The sequence below is a fragment of the Ornithorhynchus anatinus genome, chromosome 2, assembly GCF_004115215.2.
Source record: "Ornithorhynchus anatinus isolate Pmale09 chromosome 2, mOrnAna1.pri.v4, whole genome shotgun sequence".
Lineage (NCBI taxonomy): Eukaryota > Metazoa > Chordata > Mammalia > Monotremata > Ornithorhynchidae > Ornithorhynchus > Ornithorhynchus anatinus.
The window spans coordinates 38080936-38101990 of NC_041729.1; the positions used below are offsets into that span (position 1 = coordinate 38080936).

The 21055-nt window shown below is 43.1% G+C and overlaps 1 protein-coding gene across 2 annotated transcripts; it reads left to right on the top strand.

Annotated features, from left to right (window-relative positions):
- Positions 1-381: 381 nt before the first annotated feature.
- LOC100082250 (cytochrome P450 3A29-like) lies at positions 382-18079 on the top strand. Of its 2 annotated transcripts, none has more exons than XM_001512886.5 (13): positions 382-553; positions 1935-2028; positions 3639-3691; positions 4676-4775; positions 5341-5454; positions 6325-6413; positions 8052-8200; positions 8424-8551; positions 9416-9485; positions 10762-10922; positions 14367-14593; positions 15865-16027; positions 17783-18079. In XM_001512886.5, the coding sequence occupies exons 1-13, from the start codon at positions 483-485 to the stop codon at positions 17876-17878; spliced, it is 1515 nt and encodes a 504-aa protein (XP_001512936.1). In that variant the 5' UTR covers positions 382-482; the 3' UTR covers positions 17879-18079. The 2 variants fall into 2 exon arrangements, with proteins under 2 accessions (XP_001512936.1, XP_016081152.1); XM_016225666.3 differs by lacking the exon at positions 382-553 and adding an exon at positions 1698-1848.
- Positions 18080-21055: the final 2976 nt, after the last annotated feature.

Consider the following 21055-nt stretch of genomic DNA (forward strand, 5'->3'; position numbering starts at 1 on the left):
CTACTTATTTTGTTGTCTTTCTCCCCCGTATAGACTGTGAGCCCATTGTTGGGCAGGGATTGTCTCTATCTGTTGCTGAATTGTACATTCCAAGCGCTTAGTACAGTGCTCTGCACAAAGTAAGCGTTCAATAAATACAATTGAATGAATGAATGAGTGAACCATAGGTTCCTGATCCCCAGTTTACCAGCAGCAAAAAAAATAAACAAAAACCTACCACATAAATTAGCTTTATCTTCTAGATCATTTCACAAACACTAAGTCAAAATTGAACCAGTCTGACCTCAAATTTCACTGTTTTTTTTCTGGGTGTACTCCCATGACGTTCTTTAGAATGTCAATATCAAGTCAAAAAGTCAATGAACTCTGACAGTTTTGTTCCCTGTAAACCTCTCATCGAGTGAGAGAAACTAACAGAAAAGGCAAAGACAACACAGTGGCAAGAAGAAACAGTGCAAAGTAGCAAAAAGCAAAAAGCCAAGATGAGCAGCATTCTCAATTTCTCCATAGAAACCTGGATCCTTCTTGGCACTTTCCTGGCTCTGATGATACTGTGAGTAAAACTCTGGCCTCTCCTTTCTCCCTTTAGTCAATTCTTCTCCACCTTTTTATCTTGCTATTTATTTGGCCTCTTGATTCTATATATAAATTCATAAGACAGAGTGGCAAACATGCAGTGTTACTGGTTTATGACTAAATTGGTCTAAATTGGTCTGCTAAATTGGTAGCAGAGGGGTGGGACAAAAGTAGCTGAAAATTGGCATGGCTGAAAGGGATACCCACTTGGTGGTAAAACCCCTTGGCTCAGGGATTCCAGTGTAAACACCCCAGCTCTTTTAATAATGCTGGTATTTTAAGTGCTTACTATGTGCACAGCACTGTTCTAAGCTCTGAGGTAGATACAGGGTAATCAAATTGTCCCACGTGAGGCTCACAGTTAATCCCCATTTTACAGATGAGGGAATTTAGGACCAGAGAAGTTAAGTGACTTGCCCACAGTCACACAGCCGACTTTTAGGATGAACTAGATATTCTGACTTTGAGGGACAAAGAAGAATAAAGCAGAAGCTAGTCAACAATACCTTCAGTGCTTTATTTTCATAAACATAAGATCGGATACATGGCACAAGTGAGAAAAATGAGATTTATTCTTACCAGTCCAGCTATGGTATTTATTGAGCATATATGGTATACAGAGCACTATACTAAGCACTTGTGAGAATGCAATACAACAGAGTTGGTAGACATGTTCCCTGCCTACAGGGAGCTTACCATATAGAAGGGGAGACTGGGTCTTCAGATTCCTCATATTTCTTCCAAGTTGGTTGTTTTTGTCTCAGGACCCCTGGGGAGGTGGTCATCATATTAATCCATACAACTGCTTCACTTTTACTTCTCAAAAAAAAATCTATGTGGCAGAGGTGGTGGAAATCTTGGAAGAGGAAATTATGTGAGTAAATAGAGGTGGCTTTACTTTGAACCTCGTCACTGGGCTTTTCAATCCTATTTTCAAAATGAACATCATTGCTCCCGACTTGTCAAATGAACTTTTGGTCTACCATGATATCCAGTGTCTTTGCAATACCTTCTTGTTCACTTTCCAGATCTTGTGGTCATTGCCAAGTGGGAGATGGGAAAATCACAGGAACAAGATCTATGCTCCAGGTCAGCAAGGGCACCTAAACATGTCTTTCCCCTCAGGCAACACCCTGTGTGGAGCAAGAGCAGGCTTAAAATGCCCCGGCCCTTCTCTGAATCCTGCCGCTGCGAATCTGGATTTGGTGGATAGTACAGTATTAGCCACTTGACAAGGTGGCTAAAAAGTCAGATGAGCCTGGAATTTAGCAAGTACTCCTTAAAAGCAATTTTCAGGACTTAATGATCTGTTATATTGAAGTCTCATTTGTAATCTGATACCTACTTTAACTTTTCAGATATGGCATCTGGCCATTTAGAGTCTTCACAAAATCGGGAATTCCTGGGCCAAGGCCCGTTCCTTTCTTTGGAAACATACTGGAGTATTCTCAAGTAAGTGTTTGAGGGTTCTTGGGGAATCTCAAAGTATATTAGCCCATTTCAAGTGCTCTTCAAATTTCACAAATTCTGCTCAAAGGCCAGGTCACTCTCAGAACAGTAACGGTTCTCCTAAATGCTCAGTTAATTCAGCCAAATAATTGTGCTTAATGACTACAGTGCCTGATTTTGTTTTCCTTTTTATCTCCTTGTCTTTCCCTGTGAAGATTTTCCTCAAAGAAAACCATTCCCTTTACAGGAGGATTCCCTCCTTGTCTATGATGAGACTGGTACCATCTTCACACTTGACAAATCTATTCATTTTCTCATCTCCTATTTCTGTTAGCTATGGAAAAAACAGAGGGATAATTAATACATAGGGGAAGGGCTTATAGTGTGACCTCTCTGAATTCTCCTCATGCTACAGAGTGAGGACATGAGATCAGTCACTTGATTTTGAAATGTTTTCTATGCATCGTTGCAACTAGAGGGGTGGTGGCAACAGGGAGAGCATCCGGGATGTGAGTCGAGCGGCGTCAAAAAATTGGTGGTACTGGCCTGGCAGAGAGGAAGTAGGTTTAAAGATCCAATCTAATTGCTGTTGCAGGAGTTCAGCCCTATAAACGTCTCCATCCCAGACCAACCTGGATCAGTTTAGGACGCCCTCAACTCTGAGCTTTGTCTGCAGAAAAGGCAGTTTAAGGAGGAGGGCTACAGCTGCTCTTTGATTCCTCTTTTCCCCATCTCGCTCTTGTCACAAAATGCTAGCTCTGTCTTCTAGAACTTGCTCTGTAAGGGGGAAAACATTTTCTTTCTTAAACACAGAAGATAAAAAACCTAGTTGAGGCCCTATTTATGGAACTTTGCTGTAAAAAACCTCTTGTCATAAGTATCAGTGAAGATAAGCTTATTCCTATCTGCCCTATACCAAAGCCTCACTGAGCTGATTAATCATTAAGAGCTCCTTTGCCAAACACCTGCCAGACTACCCACCCCATCTGGATTGTCCCTATTCTCCCAGGATTTTGGGGATCCACCAATAAATTAATCGTATTTATGAGCACTTTTTGTGTGCAAAGCACTGTACTGAGATTGGGAGAATACAGTATAACAGAGTTGGTAGACTCATTCTCTGCCCACAACAAGCTTACAATCTAGAGGATGAGACAGACAATATAAGTATATTCATTACAGATATATACATAAGATTTGTGGGGTTGAGGATGGGGTGAATAAAGAGTGCAAATCCAAGCGCAGGGATGGGTTGTAGCATTCTGTAGTTTTTGGTAAAGAAGAATTTGGGGCAGGTGAAGCAGATTGTCCAGCAGCCTTGAGTCTTTTAGACTTACTGACCTAGAACCACTCATTACAGAGGATTGTCCTATTCAATTTTTCAACTCAAACCATCTCATTTCCGAGGGGTTGTGGGGTTGAAGGAAGGGTTTAAAGCTTGTCAGAGGAGGCTTGAAAGCCAAAAGTCATACTTTAGAACTTACCATTTTCCATTCATGTCTGCTCTTTGATTTAGATACTTGAAGCCAAAGAATGAGTAAGATAAACTCGATTTACATCATCCCTTTCATCCAATCCTGGGATTGACCCCAATTTAAAATCTCTTTTTACAGGGAATCATTGAGTTTGACAAGAAATGTTTTCAGAAATATGGAAAAATATGGCGGTGAGTGTTGAGAAGCAACACGGCTTAGTGGATAGATCATGGGCCTGGAAATACAAAGGATCTGGGTTCTAATCTTCCCCTTTTGGACTGTGAGCCCATTGTTGGACAGGGATTCTCTCTATCTGTTGCCAAATTGTACATTCCAAACGCTTAGTACAGTGCTCTGCACACAGTAAGCACTCAATAAATACGATTGAATGAATTAATGAATAATCCTAGCTCAACCACATGTCTACTGGATGACCTTGAGCAAGTAACCAACTTCTCTGGGCCTCAGATATACCTCATCTATAAAATGGAGATTGAGACTGTGAGTCCCACATGGGACAGGGACAGAGTCCAACCCCATTTGCTTGTATCCACCCCAGCACTTAGAATAGTGCTTGGCATATAGTAAGTGCTTAACAAGTACCATAATTATTAATTATTATTATGCCCAAAGTTCATATTTGTATCCCAGTCAATCCTCATGAGGTACATTATTTGTTTATTTATTATGAGGTCTGTATTTCATTGCGGGGGCGAGCTCCTAGCTCTCTTTATGGTACCACTATTGATATTTTGCTCCCACACACTCAAAGATCCCAATTCATCAAGGACAGATCTGTAGGTTCCAATAATTTGGGGTAGCCATCTCCCATATCCAGAGACTCCCTGAGAAACAATTCAGAGAAGCAAGTCCTTCCAAGGTGTGATTTAAATTTTGAGAATTGCAAAAAACCCTGCAATATTTGGATGTAAGTTATTACAGGAGAGAAAACTCTCAGCCTTAGCAGTTGATTCATACAAGACAAATATCACCTCAGACACAAAATCCAGCATTCACTTTATTCCAAAACTCATATTCTGTGGAGTTCAATTGAGGAATGATTTCCCTTCACCGCATTTCTGCTCTTTGAGATGCTGAGAAATGAATGATTTCTTCTTAAATTATTGTATTTTCTAACTTCCTGCAACTACAAATCCATTCAAATTGGGACATAGGCTATTCGAAGGCCGGCAAGCCATGGTAGCTGTCCTGGACCTTGAGATCATTAAAACGGTACTGGTGAAAGAAGTGTTCAGCAGCTTTACCAATAGGCGGGTAAGTTCCTGATAGGAAATAAAGATTTGGTAATTTATATAAAATGGAAATACATCTCTTTATATTTTAAATGCCCCTAGGACAAAGCTAGAAAGTGTCTTGGCTTTGCTTGAAAAAATTGTTCAAACTAATAAATAGCAGAGGGTCTTTAGGGGCTTGTTTAGATGCACTGGTATTGTTTTGAGCTACACAACTCACCAGACAACTCATAAGGCAATTATACAACTGAATGTGTCAGTGAGATTGGTTCAACCCACCACAATCTCACAGGGATCACTAATTGTCTGAAGAGAGGGTGTGTTTCTTTGTATTTCTAAAAATGCCGTAAGTACTGTCCTGACTGAAATCAGAAGGAGGGGCTAAGTGGCCAGGCGATATTCTTTTGGCCTTATCCATTATTCTGTTACATTAAGGGTGAAAGAGATCCCAATGCTAAGTTTTGTACCCAAACTAAAATTACAGGATATAAGTGAAGCCTTCCTCTCTAATGTTTGACTGTCTTTATAGCTATTAGGACTAATAATTATTATATGGATTGAATGGGACCTGGATTTCTACCTTTCAGAGAATAGGCATTGAAGGGATAATGGAAGAATCTATTATCGGTGCTGAGGATGAACAATGGAAGGAATTACGCATACTGATATCACCCACATTCTCCAGTGGAAAACTAAAAGAGGTAAAAACCAGGAGGTCAGGAACAACCCAAAAGAAGGAGCTACCAAGGAGAGGGGAGAGAGAGGGGCTAGAGAATAAACCCATTTAGGTTATTTTAATTTCCACCTTCAATCAGTCAATTCAAGCAATCAATCAATCCATTAGAAGCAGCAGGGCCTAGCACGGATAGACCACAGGCCTGGGAGTCAGAAGAACCAAGATTCTAATCCCGGCTCTGCCACATGTCTACTGTATGTCCTTGGACAAATCACTTAACTTCTCCGTGCCTCAGTTACCTCATCCGAAGATGGGGAATAAGACTGTGAACTCAATTTGGGACATGGACTGTGTCCAACCTAATTAGTTTGTATCCACCCAGCACTTAGTACAGTGCCTGGAACACAGTAAATGCTTAACAGATGTCATAAATAAATAGTATTTGCTGAGTGAGTATTCTGTGTAAAGTATCCATTAAAATTCTGTAATAAGACTGATTGGAGTTTCTCACTGTGAAATGAGACAGAGTTGTTTTTTTTTTTTAAAAAAAAACAGAAACAGGATATAATAATAATAATGATGATGGTATTTGCTAAGCACTGTTCTAAGTGCTGGGGGGAATGCAAGGTGATCAGGTTGTCCCACGTGGGGCTCACAGTCTTAATCCCCATTTTACAGATAAGGGAACTGAGGCACAGAGAAAGTAAGTGACTTGCCCAAAGTCACACAGCTGACAAGCAACAGAGCCAGGATTAGAACCTCTTACTCCCAAGCCCATGCTCTTTCCACTGAGCTACGCTGCTTCTCGTGGCTATTAAAACACACCTTTCCTAGGATGGGAAAAACTATGATCGTTAAAAGGGATTTATTCCAGATGTTTTCATTTGGGTTTCAGATGTTACGCATAATGATCCACTATGGGGAGATTTTAGTAAAAACCATCTGGAAGAAAGCAGAAAAGAACCAGAATGTGATTGTCAAGGAGTAAGTATTGCTTATACACTTTACACATCTGTTTTAGCAGCAGACATTTCCTATCAAAAATAGGGGAACCCTAGCTTAATCAATCAAATGTATTTATTGAGCACTTCCCGTGTGAAGAGCACTGTACTAAGTACTTGGGTGAATACAACATAACAGAGTTGGTAAAAATGTTCCCTGCCCACAGTGAGTTTACGGTCTGAATATGCAATGTTTCTAACACTGTGACCTTACTTAAGAAACAGATACTTAATAATAATGTTGGTATTTGTTAAGCGCTTACTATGTGCAGAGCACTGTTCTAAGCGCTGAGCTAGACACAGGGGAATCAGGTTGTCCCACGTGGGGTTCACAGTCTTAATCCCCATTTTACAGATGAGGTAACTGAGGCACAGAGAAGCTAAGTGACTTGCCCAGTCACACAGCTGACAAGTGGCAGAGCTGGGATGCGAACTCATGACCTCTGACTCCAAAGCCCATGCTCTTTCCACTGAGCCACGCTGCTTCTCATGGATACTTCATGGAATAGATTTCTTCTGTCTCTATATATACATTTTTCAGGTTTGTTTGAAGTTCCGTAAGTTACATGTATACACAGGAATATGTTGGAAAAACCTAAAACATTTAGATTAAGGCACTATGTTGTGCTTTCTTAGGAGAAGTTCCTGGAATATCATTTGTCCCCGTTTTGTGAGTGGGAAAGATTTGAACATGGAGTAGGAAAAGCAGATGCAAAGCCTAGTGTTTTTCCCTGTAAAATTTGTCATCAAACCTACTGTCAATTTAGATCATTCAGGCCAAAATATTCTTCCTCTGAATCTATAAATTCCAAAGGCTTTGCCACCTTCCACTGAGGTTAGTCTCAACAGCCACAACTCCTGCAACATGATCTTAAAACTATATTACAAATAAGATCCTTAAACATGGAGCCACAAGTACAGCCTAGTGGAAAGAGCACAGACTTGGGAGTCAGAGGACCTGTGTTCTAATCCCACCTCTTCCACTTGCCTGCTGTGTAACCATGGTCAAGTCATTTAACTTCTTTGGTCTTCAATTTCTTCATCTGTAAAATGGGATTAAAACCTGTCCCTACTTCTTAGATTGAGCCCCATGTGAGACAGGAATTGTGTCCAACCTGAGTATCTTGCATTTAGCCCAGTGCTTAGTACAGTGGTTGGCACATAATTAGCTAATAATGATAATAATAACAACAATAATTAGGCCATTGCTAGGTTTTCGATCTATTTTTTTTCTGATTTATTTTGACCAGTTTCACTTCAGTGTATTTATCATTTGTATCTTTTTTCATGTTCTTTTAATGACTGTATTTCCATTAGTAAATGAGTCCTTGTTATCATCATTAGATTAGAAATTTGCGAGGGCAGCGATTGCATTTTATATTATTCTGCATGTCCCCCAGGAGTTATTAGAATGTTCTTCATAGAGTAGGTACTCAATTAAGACTAGTGCTGATTATATCCAGTAGCTGCATCAATGGTGCTAATGAAATAACACAAAGGTCCAGCCCTTAGTACAGTGCCTGGCACATAGTAAATGTGTAACAAATACCATTATTATTATCATTATTGTTATTAGAGCCTGAAGAACATCAACTTTGATACTTTTTCTTTCTCTTCTCAGTTACTATGGGGCCTACAGTCTAGATGTGATCACCAGTACTTCATTTGGTGTGGATGTTAACTCCTTAAACAAAATGAATGACACATATTTTAAGGAAGTCAAGAAGCTATCATCAGTTGATTTTTTTTCTCCACTTCTTGCTTTGACAAGTATGTCGGGGAACAGCACCAATGATAATAATGGTAGAGTTGGCACTGGGTTGGCTCTTTGAACTATTAGGGTCAGATTGACTTTTTCTAAGGGAGTATAATTGTTGACTGACAAAGTCCTTTCCTAAGTGAATTCACATAAATATTTGCTACACTGCACCTCTATCAGACTTGAAGTCTGTCCTTTTCTAAGCTCATGACCTTTATTCTCTTTCCCTCCTAGGTATATTTCCATTTATCACACCTCTTCTTAATCTTCTAGATATTAGTCTATTCCCCAGTGATTCTGTGGAATACATTAAAAGATTTGTGCATAAAATAAGGGAAAGCCGCCATCAAGACAATCAACAAGTAAGTTAAGAACTCTCTTAGAGGATGAAAAGAAAATATTCTCCATCCAGGGGATTCATAAGAGAGTGCCATTTTCTTATTAAGACTGAAAACCTAGTCATGAAAATGTTTACAGAAAAATAGGCGAGGCCATCCGTAAATATTTGATTTCATGACTTCAAGACTGGGAAATGAACACCATCACAGTTGGGATTGCCGAATTCAAAGCTATTGCTGCTAAATGGAGGCTTTATACTCCAGACAGGATTCTCAAGATTCATACAAAAATATCAGTTACAACCAGCAGAGTTTGGGGCAACTCCATGATAAAAAGTGAAGTGGCCCCATCTGTGAGTGTGCAGGTTGGAGGGAGGAAGGAGTAAAGATCCTGATGTAGAGTTCAAATTGGATTCAATTCACGATGATATGGAATTCAGAAGCGAGCCTCCATTTTACATTTAAGAGAAATCAAATACGTGAAATGGAAATGAATGTACACTTTCTCTGCTCCCATATGGCCTCCTACTGTAGGACTTTGTCCTTTCTGGTGGCCAACTAAGATTCAGGTACTGTTCTGACACCAATCTCTTACCTTTCACTAGGCCTCATGTCAAAGATGGACTTTAGCATGATCTCCGAAGAGGAACTTCTTTAACTTCAGTATATACCTAATTTCACAGAGGCTTCCCTTGCCAGGTTTATATCATATGTCCATGATTACTAACTCTGTGATCTAAAAATAGTGAACAAGGGAACTTTTGTAATCACCCAGAAGTACTAATCAGATAATGTTTTCTCTCCTGGGGAGTCTAATTAGAGATAATCCTGGTCTCCCTGATGTCTTCTCTTCTCAAAAAACCCTCTTAACTTCTCTTTCATTTTCAGCACCGGGCAGACTTACTGAAGTTGCTGCTTGATAGCCAAAACCCAAAGGAGGGCTTGAAGGGCAAAAAAGGTACTAGCTCCCGGAAAGGTAGCCCAGGACTTTTTTTCTGGCTTGTTGCATTTCTGACACGTGGAGGAAAATGATCAGGGAACATGGAGGATATATGAATAATAGCGGTATTAATAGAGGCATTTTTAAGTGCTTACTATGCGCCAAGCACTGTACTAAACACTGAGATAGATACAAGATAATCTAGTTAGATGGGCCTTTCTGGTTTTTGCACATCCTCCTGGTAAAAAATAATGTTGGTATTTGTTAAGCACTTACTATGTGCCAAGCACTGTTCTAAGAGCTGGGGTAGATACAGGAAAATCAGGTTGTCCTACGTGAGGCTCACAGTCTTAATCTCCATTTTACAGATAAGGTCACCGAGGCCCAGAGAAGTTAAGTGACTTGCCCAAAGTCACACAGCTGACAGGTGGCGGAGCTGGGATTAGAACCCATGACCTCTGACTCCTAAACCTGTGCTCTTCACGGAGCCATGCTGTAAAGTGTCCTTTACTCCTTTTCTCCTAGTAGAGAAGCAGTGTGACTCAGTTGCAAGAGCCTGGGCTTGGAAGTCAAAGGATGTGGGTTCTAATTCAGGCTCTGCCACTTGTCAGCTGTGTGACTTTGGGCAAGTCACTTCACTAATCTGGGCCTCGGCTACTGCTTCTGGAAAATGGGGATTAGGACTGTGACAACATGGAAACATTTCTTTTGAATTTTGGGGGATAATAATAATGTTAATGTTGGTATTTGTTAAGCGCTTACTATGTGCAGAGCACTGTTCTAAGCGCTGGGGTAGACACAGGGGAATCAGGTTGTCCCACGTGGGGCTCACAGTCTTCATCCCCATTTTACAGATGAGGTAACTGAGGCCCAGAGAAGTTAAGTGACTTGCCCACAGTCACACAGCTGACAAGTGGCAGAGCTGGGATTCGAACTCATGACCTCTGACTCCAAAGCCCAGGCTCTTTCCACTGAGCCATGCTGCTCCTCCAGATTTCTGATTGGAATAATTACAATTAATAGGATTTCTTACCCTCCTTTTTACTAAATACTATGAACAAATATCAATCAGTGGTATTTATTATTTACTTTGTTCAGAAGCACTGCACTGAAAGCACTTGGGAGAGTACAATACAGTTGGTAGACAAGTTCCCTGCCCACGATGAGTTTACAGTCTAGAGACAGGAACCAAAGATCAAAAAGATGGCCAGTGAAGATATGCTGTGAGGACCATTAAGATGTGTTTTGAAGAGTCATTATTATTATGCTACCTCCATATTTCCTCTTCATATAGGTCTGAGTGATACTGGGATCCTGGCACAAGCAGTTGCCTTTGTTTTTGCGGGCTATGAGACCACCAGCAGTGCCCTTTCTTTTATTTCTTATAATCTGGCCACCCACCCTGATGTCCAGCAGAAATTGCAGGAGGAAATAGACAAAGTTCTACCCAATAAGGTGAGCTGCCTCTTGATACTTAGGAAAATGGGTGGAGTCACAAATGCCATAGCTCATTCACTAATATCCCTGAATGTTTCTCTATGACTTCTTTCAAAAACCTTTCAAGACTGTTAATGAAGCAAAGCTCAGATGATAAGATCTTACTTTCACAGGGACGTTGGAAGTCCTTCATTTGAGAAATTTCAATTCCCAGTGAGTTTGAAGACATTCCCCTTTCCTTTTCTCAGGTGGCACTTTTCATTTTTGACCTTTTCTACACCACTGTCCCATAGGTTATAGAAACACATGGTATTTGTACAGTTGAATATTAATCACTGTTGATTTTTTTTTGTTGGTACTTGCCAAGCACTTTCTACATGCCAGGCACTATACTAAACTCTGGGTTAGAAACAAGGAAATCAGTTTGGACACAGTCCCTGTCCCACAGTGTAACCAGAGGAAGAGTTAATCCCCATTTTGCAAGTATTATAATGCTATTTTAATACCATGAATGGCATTCAGAGATAATACGATACAGTGCTCTCATATGTGTTCAATAAATATCATTGATTAATTGATCAAGGCTTTACAGAACCTAGGTTGAAGAGGCAGTCCAGCCTGCTGAATTAGGATTCCAAACTCTATTCATTCATTCAATAGTATTTATTGAGCGCTTACTATGTGCAGAGCACTGTACTAAGCGCTTGGGATGAACAAGTCGGCAACAGATAGAGACAGTCCCTGCCGTTTGACGGGCTTACAGTCTAATCGGGGGAGACGGACAGACAAGAACAATGGCACTAAACAGCGTCAAGGGGAAGAACATCTCGTAAAAACAATGGCAACTAAATAGAATCAAGGCGATGTACAATTCATTAACAAAATAAATAGGGTAACGAAAATATATACAGTTGAGCGGACGGGTACAGTGCTGTGGGGATGGGAAGGGAGAGGTGGAGGAGCAGAGGGAAAAGGGGAAAATGAGGCTTTAGCTGCGGAGAGGTAAAGGGGGGATGGCAGAGGGAGTAGAGGGGGAAGAGGAGCTCAGTCTGGGAAGGCCTCTTGGAGGAGGTGATTTTTAAGTAAGGTTTTGAAGAGGGAAAGAGAATCAGTTTGGCGGAGGTGAGGAGGGAGGGCGTTCCAGGACCCGCGGGAGGACGTGACCCAGGGGTCGACGGCGGGATAGGCGAGACCGAGGGACGGCGAGGAGGTGGGCGGCAGAGGAGCGGAGCGTGCGGGGTGGGCGGTAGAAAGAGAGAAGGGAGGAGAGGTAGGAAGGGGCAAGGTGATGGAGAGCCTTGAAGCCTAGAGTGAGGAGTTTTTGTTTGGAGCGGAGGTCGATAGGCAACCACTGGAGTTGTTTAAGAAGGGGAGTGACATGCCCAGATCGTTTCTGCAGGAAGATGAGCCGGGCAGCGGAGTGAAGAATAGACCGGAGCGGGGCGAGAGAGGAGGAAGGGAGGTCAGAGAGAAGGCTGACACAGTAGTCTAGCCGGGATATAACGAGAGCCCGTAATAGTAAGGTAGCCGTTTGGGTGGAGAGGAAAGGGCGGATCTTGGCGATATTGTAGAGGTGAAACCGGCAGGTCTTGGTAACGGATAGGATGTGTGGGGTGAACGAGAGGGACGAGTCAAGGATGACACCGAGATTGCGGGCCTGCGGGACGGGAAGGATGGTCGTGCCATCCACGGTGATGGAGAAGTCTGGGAGCGGACCGGGCTTGGGAGGGAAGATGAGGAGCTCAGTCTTGCTCATGTTGAGTTTTAGGTGGCGGGCAGACATCCAGGTGGAGACGTCCCGGAGGCAGGAGGAGATGCGAGCCTGAAGGGAGGGGGAGAGGACAGGGGCGGAGATGTAGATCTGCGTGTCATCTGCGTAGAGATGGTAGTCAAAGCCGTGAGAGCGGATGAGTTCACCGAGGGAGTGAGTGTAAATGGAGAACAGAAGAGGGCCAAGAACTGACCCTTGAGGAACTCCAACAGTTAAAGGATGGGAGGGGGAGGAGGCTCCAGCGTAGGAGACCGAGAATGATCGGCCAGAGAGGTAAGAGGAGAACCAGGAGAGGACAGAGTCCGTGAAGCCAAGGTGAGATAAGGTACGGAGGAGGAGGGGATGGTCGACAGTGTCAAAGGCAGCAGAGAGGTCAAGGAGGATCAGAATGGAGTAGGAGCCATTGGATTTGGCAAGAAGGAGGTCATGGGTGACCTTAGAGAGAGCAGTCTCGGTAGAGTGGAGGGGACGGAAGCCAGATTGGAGGGGGTCTAGGAGAGAATGGGAGTTAAGGAATTCTAGGCATCGATTGTAGACGACTCGTTCTAAGATTTTGGAAAGGAAGGGTAGTAGGGAGATAGGACGATAACTGGAGGGGGAAGTGGGGTCAAGAGCGGGTTTTTTTAGGATGGGGGAGACGTGGGCGTGTTTGAAGGCAGAGGGGAAGGAGCCCTTGGAGACTGAGTGGTTAAAAATAGAAGTTAAGGAAGGGAGGAGGGCAGGGGCGATGGTTTTAAGAAGGTGAGAGGGAATGGGGTCCGAGGCGCAGGTGGAGGGGGTGGCACTTGCGAGGAGGGAGGAGATCTCCTCTGAGGATACTGCAGGGAAGGATGGGAAAGTAGGGGAGGGGGTTGTTGGGGGGGAGGGGAGAGGCGGAGGGGTGACTTTGGGGAGCTCAGACCTGATCGTGTTGATTTTCGTGAGGAAATAGGTGGCCAGATCATTAGGGGTGAGAGATGGGGGAGGGGGAGGAACAGGGGGCCTAAGGAGAGAGTTAAAGGTCCGGAACAATCGGTGGGGGTGACGGGCATGGGTGTCGATGAGGGAGGAGAAGAAGCTTTGCCTGGCGGAGGAGAGGGCAGAGTTAAGGCAGGAAAGGATAAATTTGAAGTGTGTGAGGTCGGCTTGGTGCTTGGACTTTCGCCAGCGGCGCTCAGCAGCTCGAGCATAGGAGCGTAGGAGGCGGACGGAGGAGGTGATCCAGGGCTGTGGGTTAGTGGCGCGAGAGCGGCGGAGGGAAAGGGGGGCGAGAGAGTCGAGATGAGTAGTGAGGGTGGAGTTGAGAGCGGAGACCTGATCGTCGAGAGTGGGAAGAGAGGACAGGGCGGCAAGGTGAGGCGAGATGCTATTGGAAAGACGGATAAGCGATGGCCTAAACCGCCAGTTCAGCCTTTCTCCTGCCTTTCTATTAGTATGCTTATCTTTCTCCTGGTGTCTCAGAAGGATTTATGTTGGCCATGGGAAATTTCAATGATTTCAACTTAATTCACTCTTATGAAAAATTAAAGAAGTGTCCATTAATTTTCAGATAGTTTTGGATGACAATAGAGAGCAGCTTTAATTTGGAATAATATCATTTGGGTGTTCAAAACAAAAGAGTTTTCTTGACCAGTCCCTTTAGTGAATTAAACACTGTCCAGAGAAATTTTACTAGTTTGGATGATGAACCTAAAATTTTTGTCTTTTTATAGTCACCTCTCACCTATGATGCCATAGTACAGATGGAGTATCTAGACATGGTTATAAATGAAACTCTAAGGCTGTACCCGATTGGACCTCGACTTGAAAGGATGTGCAAGAAAACCCTGGAAATAAATGGACTGACCATCCATAAAGGGACATGTGTTGTAATCCCAATTGCTGTCCTACAACATGATCCGAATTACTGGACAGAACCTGATGAGTTTCGTCCTGAAAGGTAGAGAATGATTTATCTGCTGGGGGAAGGTATTACTGGGGGGAGACATTTTTCTGTAAAATACTTTTTTTTTTTTTTGCCTAAATTTGCACAAGACAAATTTAACTTTAGATGGCAACCCAGCATTTGTGAGGATGCATTTTTGGAGCTGTTTTGCAATTCTGCCTCTGAGTGGGTCCTGGGAATCCTGAAATCTTCTTGATGACTTTTCCATCTCCACAGCTCTGCCCTTCCACCCTCTTTCTTCCCTTATTTAAGGGGCTAGAGAGGGAAAAGGGAAGTTCCCTGAGTCTCAACAGGATGGAGGTGGACTGAGGAGTGCATTACCAGTACTGAACAATATTTATTCACCAAGGGTCTCCCAGACAATCTGGAGGCCCACATGAAATCACAGTTGGGCATAACTATCCCATAGTCCTTTTTGCCTATCCCAGGCTGATGTCCTGGGAGATAGAGACTGTGCAATATCCCAGGTTGATCCTCAGTCACACCAACTTGGGAAGGACTAACAGGGGACTGAAAAGGAAGATCAGGGTGACGGCCATGGAGTGAGGGAAAGAACCAGGAGAAAAGACAGGATTCTCCCAAACACTATATTTCCCCATACATTTTGTGTTCAGTACTGTGTTTATGAAATATCTGAGACTTTGAGAACACAATCCTATATTTCCTTTTTTACTTCGTGATACAAAAAGAGCAATTTCATAAGAAATGAAGCTTTCACAGAATGCATCTAGCCTAATGGATGCATGATCCTAGGAGTTAGGGGATCCGGGTTCTAATTCCTGCTCTGCCACTTGACTGCTGTGTGACTTTAGGCTTTCTCTGTACCTCAGTTTCCTCCTTGGTCACATGAAGACTAAACACCAGCTCTTCCTCTTGGGAAACCCATGTGGGACAGAGGTTGTGTCTGACTTGATTGTCTTCTTTCTACTACAGTGCTTAGTACAGTGCTTGGTATCCAGTAAGTGATTAACAAATAACACAACTATGTATAGAGCTAAGTGAGGTTTCCAGTAATGAAATGTTCAAAAGCTAAACAGCAAGAGGAGAGGAAGCCAGGTGCTTGAATATCTACCATCCAGTTAATCAGACTTACAAAATTAAGGCTTGGTTAAATTAAGTCAGAGAAATTCTGTATGAGTCTTTCCTAATGACAGGTCTCATTTCTTCAGTTCCTGTGGGAAAGTATTTGGTAAAAGAAATCTATTTCAGTTCACCTATTTACTTGCAGACTAATTTTCCCTTTCAATTAATTAATTGAAAACCAGGTTCAGCAAAGAAATGAGAGAGAAGAGGGATCCCTACACTTTCATACCCTTTGGCGTTGGCCCCAGGAACTGCATTGGAATGAGATTTGCACTCCTCAACATGAAAGTGGCTATAATCGGGCTGCTGCAGAACTTCTCGCTCAGGACCTGCCAAGAGACCCAGGTCAAATTCAAATTCAGTGTACAAATATCATCCAATCTTTATTCTGCTGAGCCCCAAAGCTTCCAGGAGAGAGTTGGGGCCCTGCTGTAGTTGGGAATGGGGCCCGAGTAGGGGTCTGGGCTGGGATGTGTGCTTGAGTCTGGGGGAAAGCATGTTTGTGGTCGAGGGAGTGGTGGGCTGGAGGCTGATGGAGCAGGAACTGAGGATGATGATGGGGAGAAGCCTCACATTTTGTGGGGGGCCAACACTAGCAGTTTGGCCTTATAGCTGCCACTTTTGTGCCAGTCAGGCCTTATAGCTGCCACTTTTGTGCCAGTCAGTTCCCCTGCCCTGAGCTTTTGAAGGAGCCACCCAATGGTGAGGAAATCAATGGCAGTAGTGCCTACAATGAGGGCTGCTGCCTGGAGCTGTAGACCAAGCTCTTGACCACAGTCAGCCCTGTGCCAACATACAGGACCCATTGCCCTATAACTGGCACTTGGAAGGGTACAAGAGAGTTAAAAAAAATAGAGTTAAAAAAACAAGAGCCCTGCTCTAAAGGAACTTGCAGACCAGTGGAAGAGACAGAAATAAAGTAATTACTGATAGCAGGAAAAGAGTATAGAAAAATGGATATAGGGTTTAATGAGAGCCTAAATAGTAGATTATGTAAGTCTGTGTATATAAAAGTGCTATGGATAGTTCTGAATGTAGAAATGTGGAGATAGTTCAAAAGTATCTAAGTGGTACTTGGGAGCGTGATGAAGAAATGGAAAATGAATTGGGAAAAGCCTCCTGGGGGAAGTGGGATTTCAAAGTGCTTTGGAGATAGACAATGCTGTATTGTGGTGAATTTGAATGGGAAAGGAATTCTAAGCAGGGGAAAAGGTGTTAAGCAAGACTTGGTCAGGAGGGGGAAGAATCGAGTAGAGACACATTGAGTAGTTTAGTATGGAAAGGATGAAGAGTGGAACTGAAATGTAGTGGCAGAAGAGATTGCAAGGTCCTGGAGGGGAGGGATCATGACTACTTACTCACTTAGCACATTGCTCTGCACACACTCATTGGTCAAGAAATACCATTGATTGGTTGATAGGCGGGAAGGACAGTTGATGGAGCCCTTGAAACCAATGATCAGTAGAGGAATGGGTAATAGGATTTGGCAACCGACTGACTATGGGGGTTGAAAGAGCAGTGAGTCTAGAATAACAACAAGGTTGTGGGTTTCAGAGACAGGGAGAATGAAAGAACTGTCAACTGTGATGGGAAAGTTAGGTGGAGGAGAGAATTAGGGATATGAGAATTCTCATTCATACCATGTTTTAACACTGTCGCCACTGGTCTTACTAAGTAGGAGCGCAGGGCTCTTTGTGTGGCTGTAGACAAGATTTTGTGCCTCTTCCTCCTTGTGTTTGCATCCTCACTTTACCCTGGTTGCCAGGCCCACCCAGAAGAGAAAGGGATGCTATGACTGTAGCTGTATTGTATGAAGACTGTGAGCCCCATGTGGGACAGGGACTGTGTCCAAACCAATTTGCTTGTAACCACCTCAGTGCTTAGTACAGTGCCTGGCACACAGTAAGTGCTTAACAAATACCACAATTATTATTATTGTTGTATAGAGCACATCTCACTATTTGTATACCAGTGTACAGCGACTGTACTGGGGCATCTTTGTTGCAAAGCTTTTTTGCTCTGGAAATTATAAGTACACTTAATCCCTTCCCATCTTAATGTATTTGCTTCTAAGTGTTTGTATTCTCCCTCTTCCAATAGATTCCTCTGGAGCTGAATTCAATGGGATTCTTAACTCCCAAAAAACCCATTGTTCTGCAGTTCATCCCTAGAGCTGATACCAAGAGTCAGGACTGACACCAAAGGACTTTCGTCATTTCTTCAAATGATTCTGCATCCTAGGCCATTGCAAATCTAAAACCCCCTATAGAATTATGCAAAAATGGTATGATCTTTTAAAATATCTTAAGTGATGAGGAATGCCTCCAATAAAATGCTAGACAATAAATAACCCAGTATCTTATTGATAATGAATAAAAGCTTGACAATAAATGTTGATTTGCCTAGTTCTTTCATTGAAATAACTTGGTTTTTCAATACTAATTACAGTACTAGTATATCTCATCATTCATCTCTTTGGTTAAGTTGATGTAAATATACATTATCAATATTGTAGTCAGGAAAGATTGAGCTATTAATCACACCCTCTAGACTGTATGCTCACTGTGGGCAGGGAATGTGTCTTATTGTAATATTGTACTCTCCCAAATGCTTAGTACAGCGCTTTGCACACAGTAAGTGCTCAGTAAATATGATTGAATGAATAAATGAACAAATGAATCACCTCATTGGAGTCTCACATTTCCAGTCTCGCTTTTCCTCCTGTTTCCCCGTTTGCGGTTTTCTTCAGACCCTTACCCACCACCCCCTGACTTTCCCATCACTGTACACAGAACCACCATCCTTCCTGTTTCACAAGCCCTGGACCTTGGCATTATCCTTGACTCCTCTCTCTCATTCAACCCGCATATTCAATCCATCATTAAATCCTGTCAGTTCCATCTTCACAACATCGCTAAAATCCACCCTTTCCTTTCCATCAAAACTGCTACCCTATTAATCCAATCACCTATCATAACCCACCTTGATTAGTGTATCAGCCTCCTTGCTAATCCCCCAGCCTCCTGTCTCTTCCCACTCCAGTCCATATGTCACTCTGTTGCCTGGATCATTTTCCTATAAAAACGTTCAAGCCTTGTTTTCCCACTCCCCAAGGACCTCCAGTGGTTGCCCACCCACCTCAACATTAAACAGAAACTCCTCACCAGTGACTTTAAAGCAGTCAATCATCTTGCCCCCTACCTCACCTCACTACTCTTCTACTACAACCCAGCTCACAGACTTTGCTCCTTTAATGCTAAACTTCTCATTGTCCCTTAATCTCATCTTTCTTGCTGTCAAACTCTGGCCCATGTCCTGTCTCTGGCCTGGAATATGCCAGAAGCAGCATGGCATAGTGGATAGAGCATTGGCCTGGCAGTCAGAATGTCATGGGTTTGAATCCTGCCTGCACCATTTGTGTGCTTTGTGATCTTGGGCAAGTCATTTAACTTCTCTGGGCCTCAGTTATCTCATCTGTAAAATGGGGATTGACATTCTGGGTCAAGGAACTTTGTCCAACCTGACTTGCTTATATCCATCCCAGTGTTTAGTACAGTACTTGGAACATAGTAGGTGCTTAACAAATGACATAAAAAAAGCCTTCTCTCCTCATATCAAACAATTACTTTTCCCCCACCCCCCTCAAATCCTCAATGAAGGCACATCTCCTCCAAGTGGCCTTCCCTGACTAAGCCCCCTTTTCCTTTTCTTCAACTCCTTTCTGCATCACCCTGGCTTTCTCCCTTTCTTCAGACCCTTCCTCCCAACTCCGTCCACTGCAAGCCCCACAGCACTTATGTACATACGTGGAACTTAATTATTTATATTAATGTCTGCTTCCCCTTCTAGACTAAGCTCACTTAGGGCAGGTAATGTGTCTGTTGTAGCATTATATTGTACTTTCCTAAGTGCTTGGTACACACAGTAAGTTCTCAACAAATACCACTGACTGACTGGAGTATATATACTCCGATCTATAATTACCAAGGAATTTTTCTGGTTTTTTTCCTTATTTTGTAAAATTGCCCATTTGCAAAAGTAGACAAGATACACTTCATCTCCTCAAACTCCCTTTTCCTGACCTTCACTCTGGTTTCCACCATTTTCATCCCACCAAGGTCAACAGAAAGCCTACTTTGAACAAAACTACTGTATCCTAACCCCTCTCAGGATCACACCTGGAGAGTTTCCAGTACTCTACCAGTCCCGACTATGGGAAGGAGAGGCGAGCAGAGGCCTGTCCATTCCATTCCTAGCTTGGGCAGTGGCTAGAGTGGAAGGCAATCTGCTCCATGTCAAAGCTCACCTTTTCTGGGCAGCAGTGGTATGGGAGAGAGTCGAGAACAAGATGCGTTTACTGCATGGAAGCAATGGCAAACCACTTCTGGATTTTTACCAAGATAACTCTATGGATTCACTACCAGAATGACTGCAGATGGAGGTGGACCTGTCTGGGAGAGAAGCATCCATGTAGTCGCTATGGGTCGGAGACAGTTTGACAGCATAGACAAGACCACACTGTATCCTAATCATTCTTGACACCTCAGCTTTGTGGACTGCTCTTTTTTCTCTCCTGGAAACACTATCTAACCTTGGTTTTACTTGGAAATACTTCTTGGTTCTCTTACTTCTCTGGCTGCTCCTCGGTTTTTTCACCACTCTCTCAGCCTTTCGCCCTCTAACTTTGGGTGTCTCTAAAGGCTCTGTTCTGGATCCCTTTTTCTTCTCACTTTACCCTTACTCTTTTGGGGCACCCAACTGCTTCCATGGCTTCAACTACCCACCTCTAGGCAGATAACTCTCAACCCTTCCTCCCTAGTCCTGACCTCTCACTTCCTCTGCAATTTTTCATTTCTTCTTGCCTTCAGGACATCTCTACATCAACTTTTCACAGACACCTCAAGGTCAGTTTGCCCCAAACTGAAATCCTCATCTTCCCCCTACCCCATATTCTGTCCTCCAACTAAGTTTTTCATCTCAGACTTCAGTACTACAGTGCTCTCCACGGGAGGCAGGGTAGCTTGAGCGTGTTTGAGGGAAGAAGGTAAGGAGCAAAGGAGAGTGGAAGGTTGATGCTAACAGTAAGGGGAGAGAGATCGGAGCAAACATTTTCAAGAGGCAAGAGGGGATGAGGTATATGGCAGAGGTAGAGGGGATTGATTGTAAGAGCAAGCAGGAAACATTTCTTGAGATCCATATATATACTGTCTTTCGATTTCAAAAAAAGATACCACTGATGGAGAAAGTCACCAGTCGATGTGTGTGCATTTAGCTCTGTGTGTGTGTGTGTGTGTGTGTGTGTGTGTCTGAAAAGCCTAATGTGGAGTCCTTTAGTCCTGCCCTCTGACCTCATTCTGTAATAGCTGGAAGGAG

What these genes read in the sequence shown, in the direction of transcription:
- LOC100082250 (XM_001512886.5), top strand. Translation starts at nt 483, where the DNA reads ATGAGCAGCATTCTCAATTTCTCCATAGAAACCTGGATCCTTCTTGGC. An exon ending in CCAGTGGAAAACTAAAAGAG is followed by an intron (nt 5,455 to 6,324) that starts GTAAAAACCAGG and finishes TTTGGGTTTCAG; the next exon opens with ATGTTACGCATAATGATCCA. An exon ending in GGGCTTGAAGGGCAAAAAAG is followed by an intron (nt 9,486 to 10,761) that starts GTACTAGCTCCC and finishes CTCTTCATATAG; the next exon opens with GTCTGAGTGATACTGGGATC.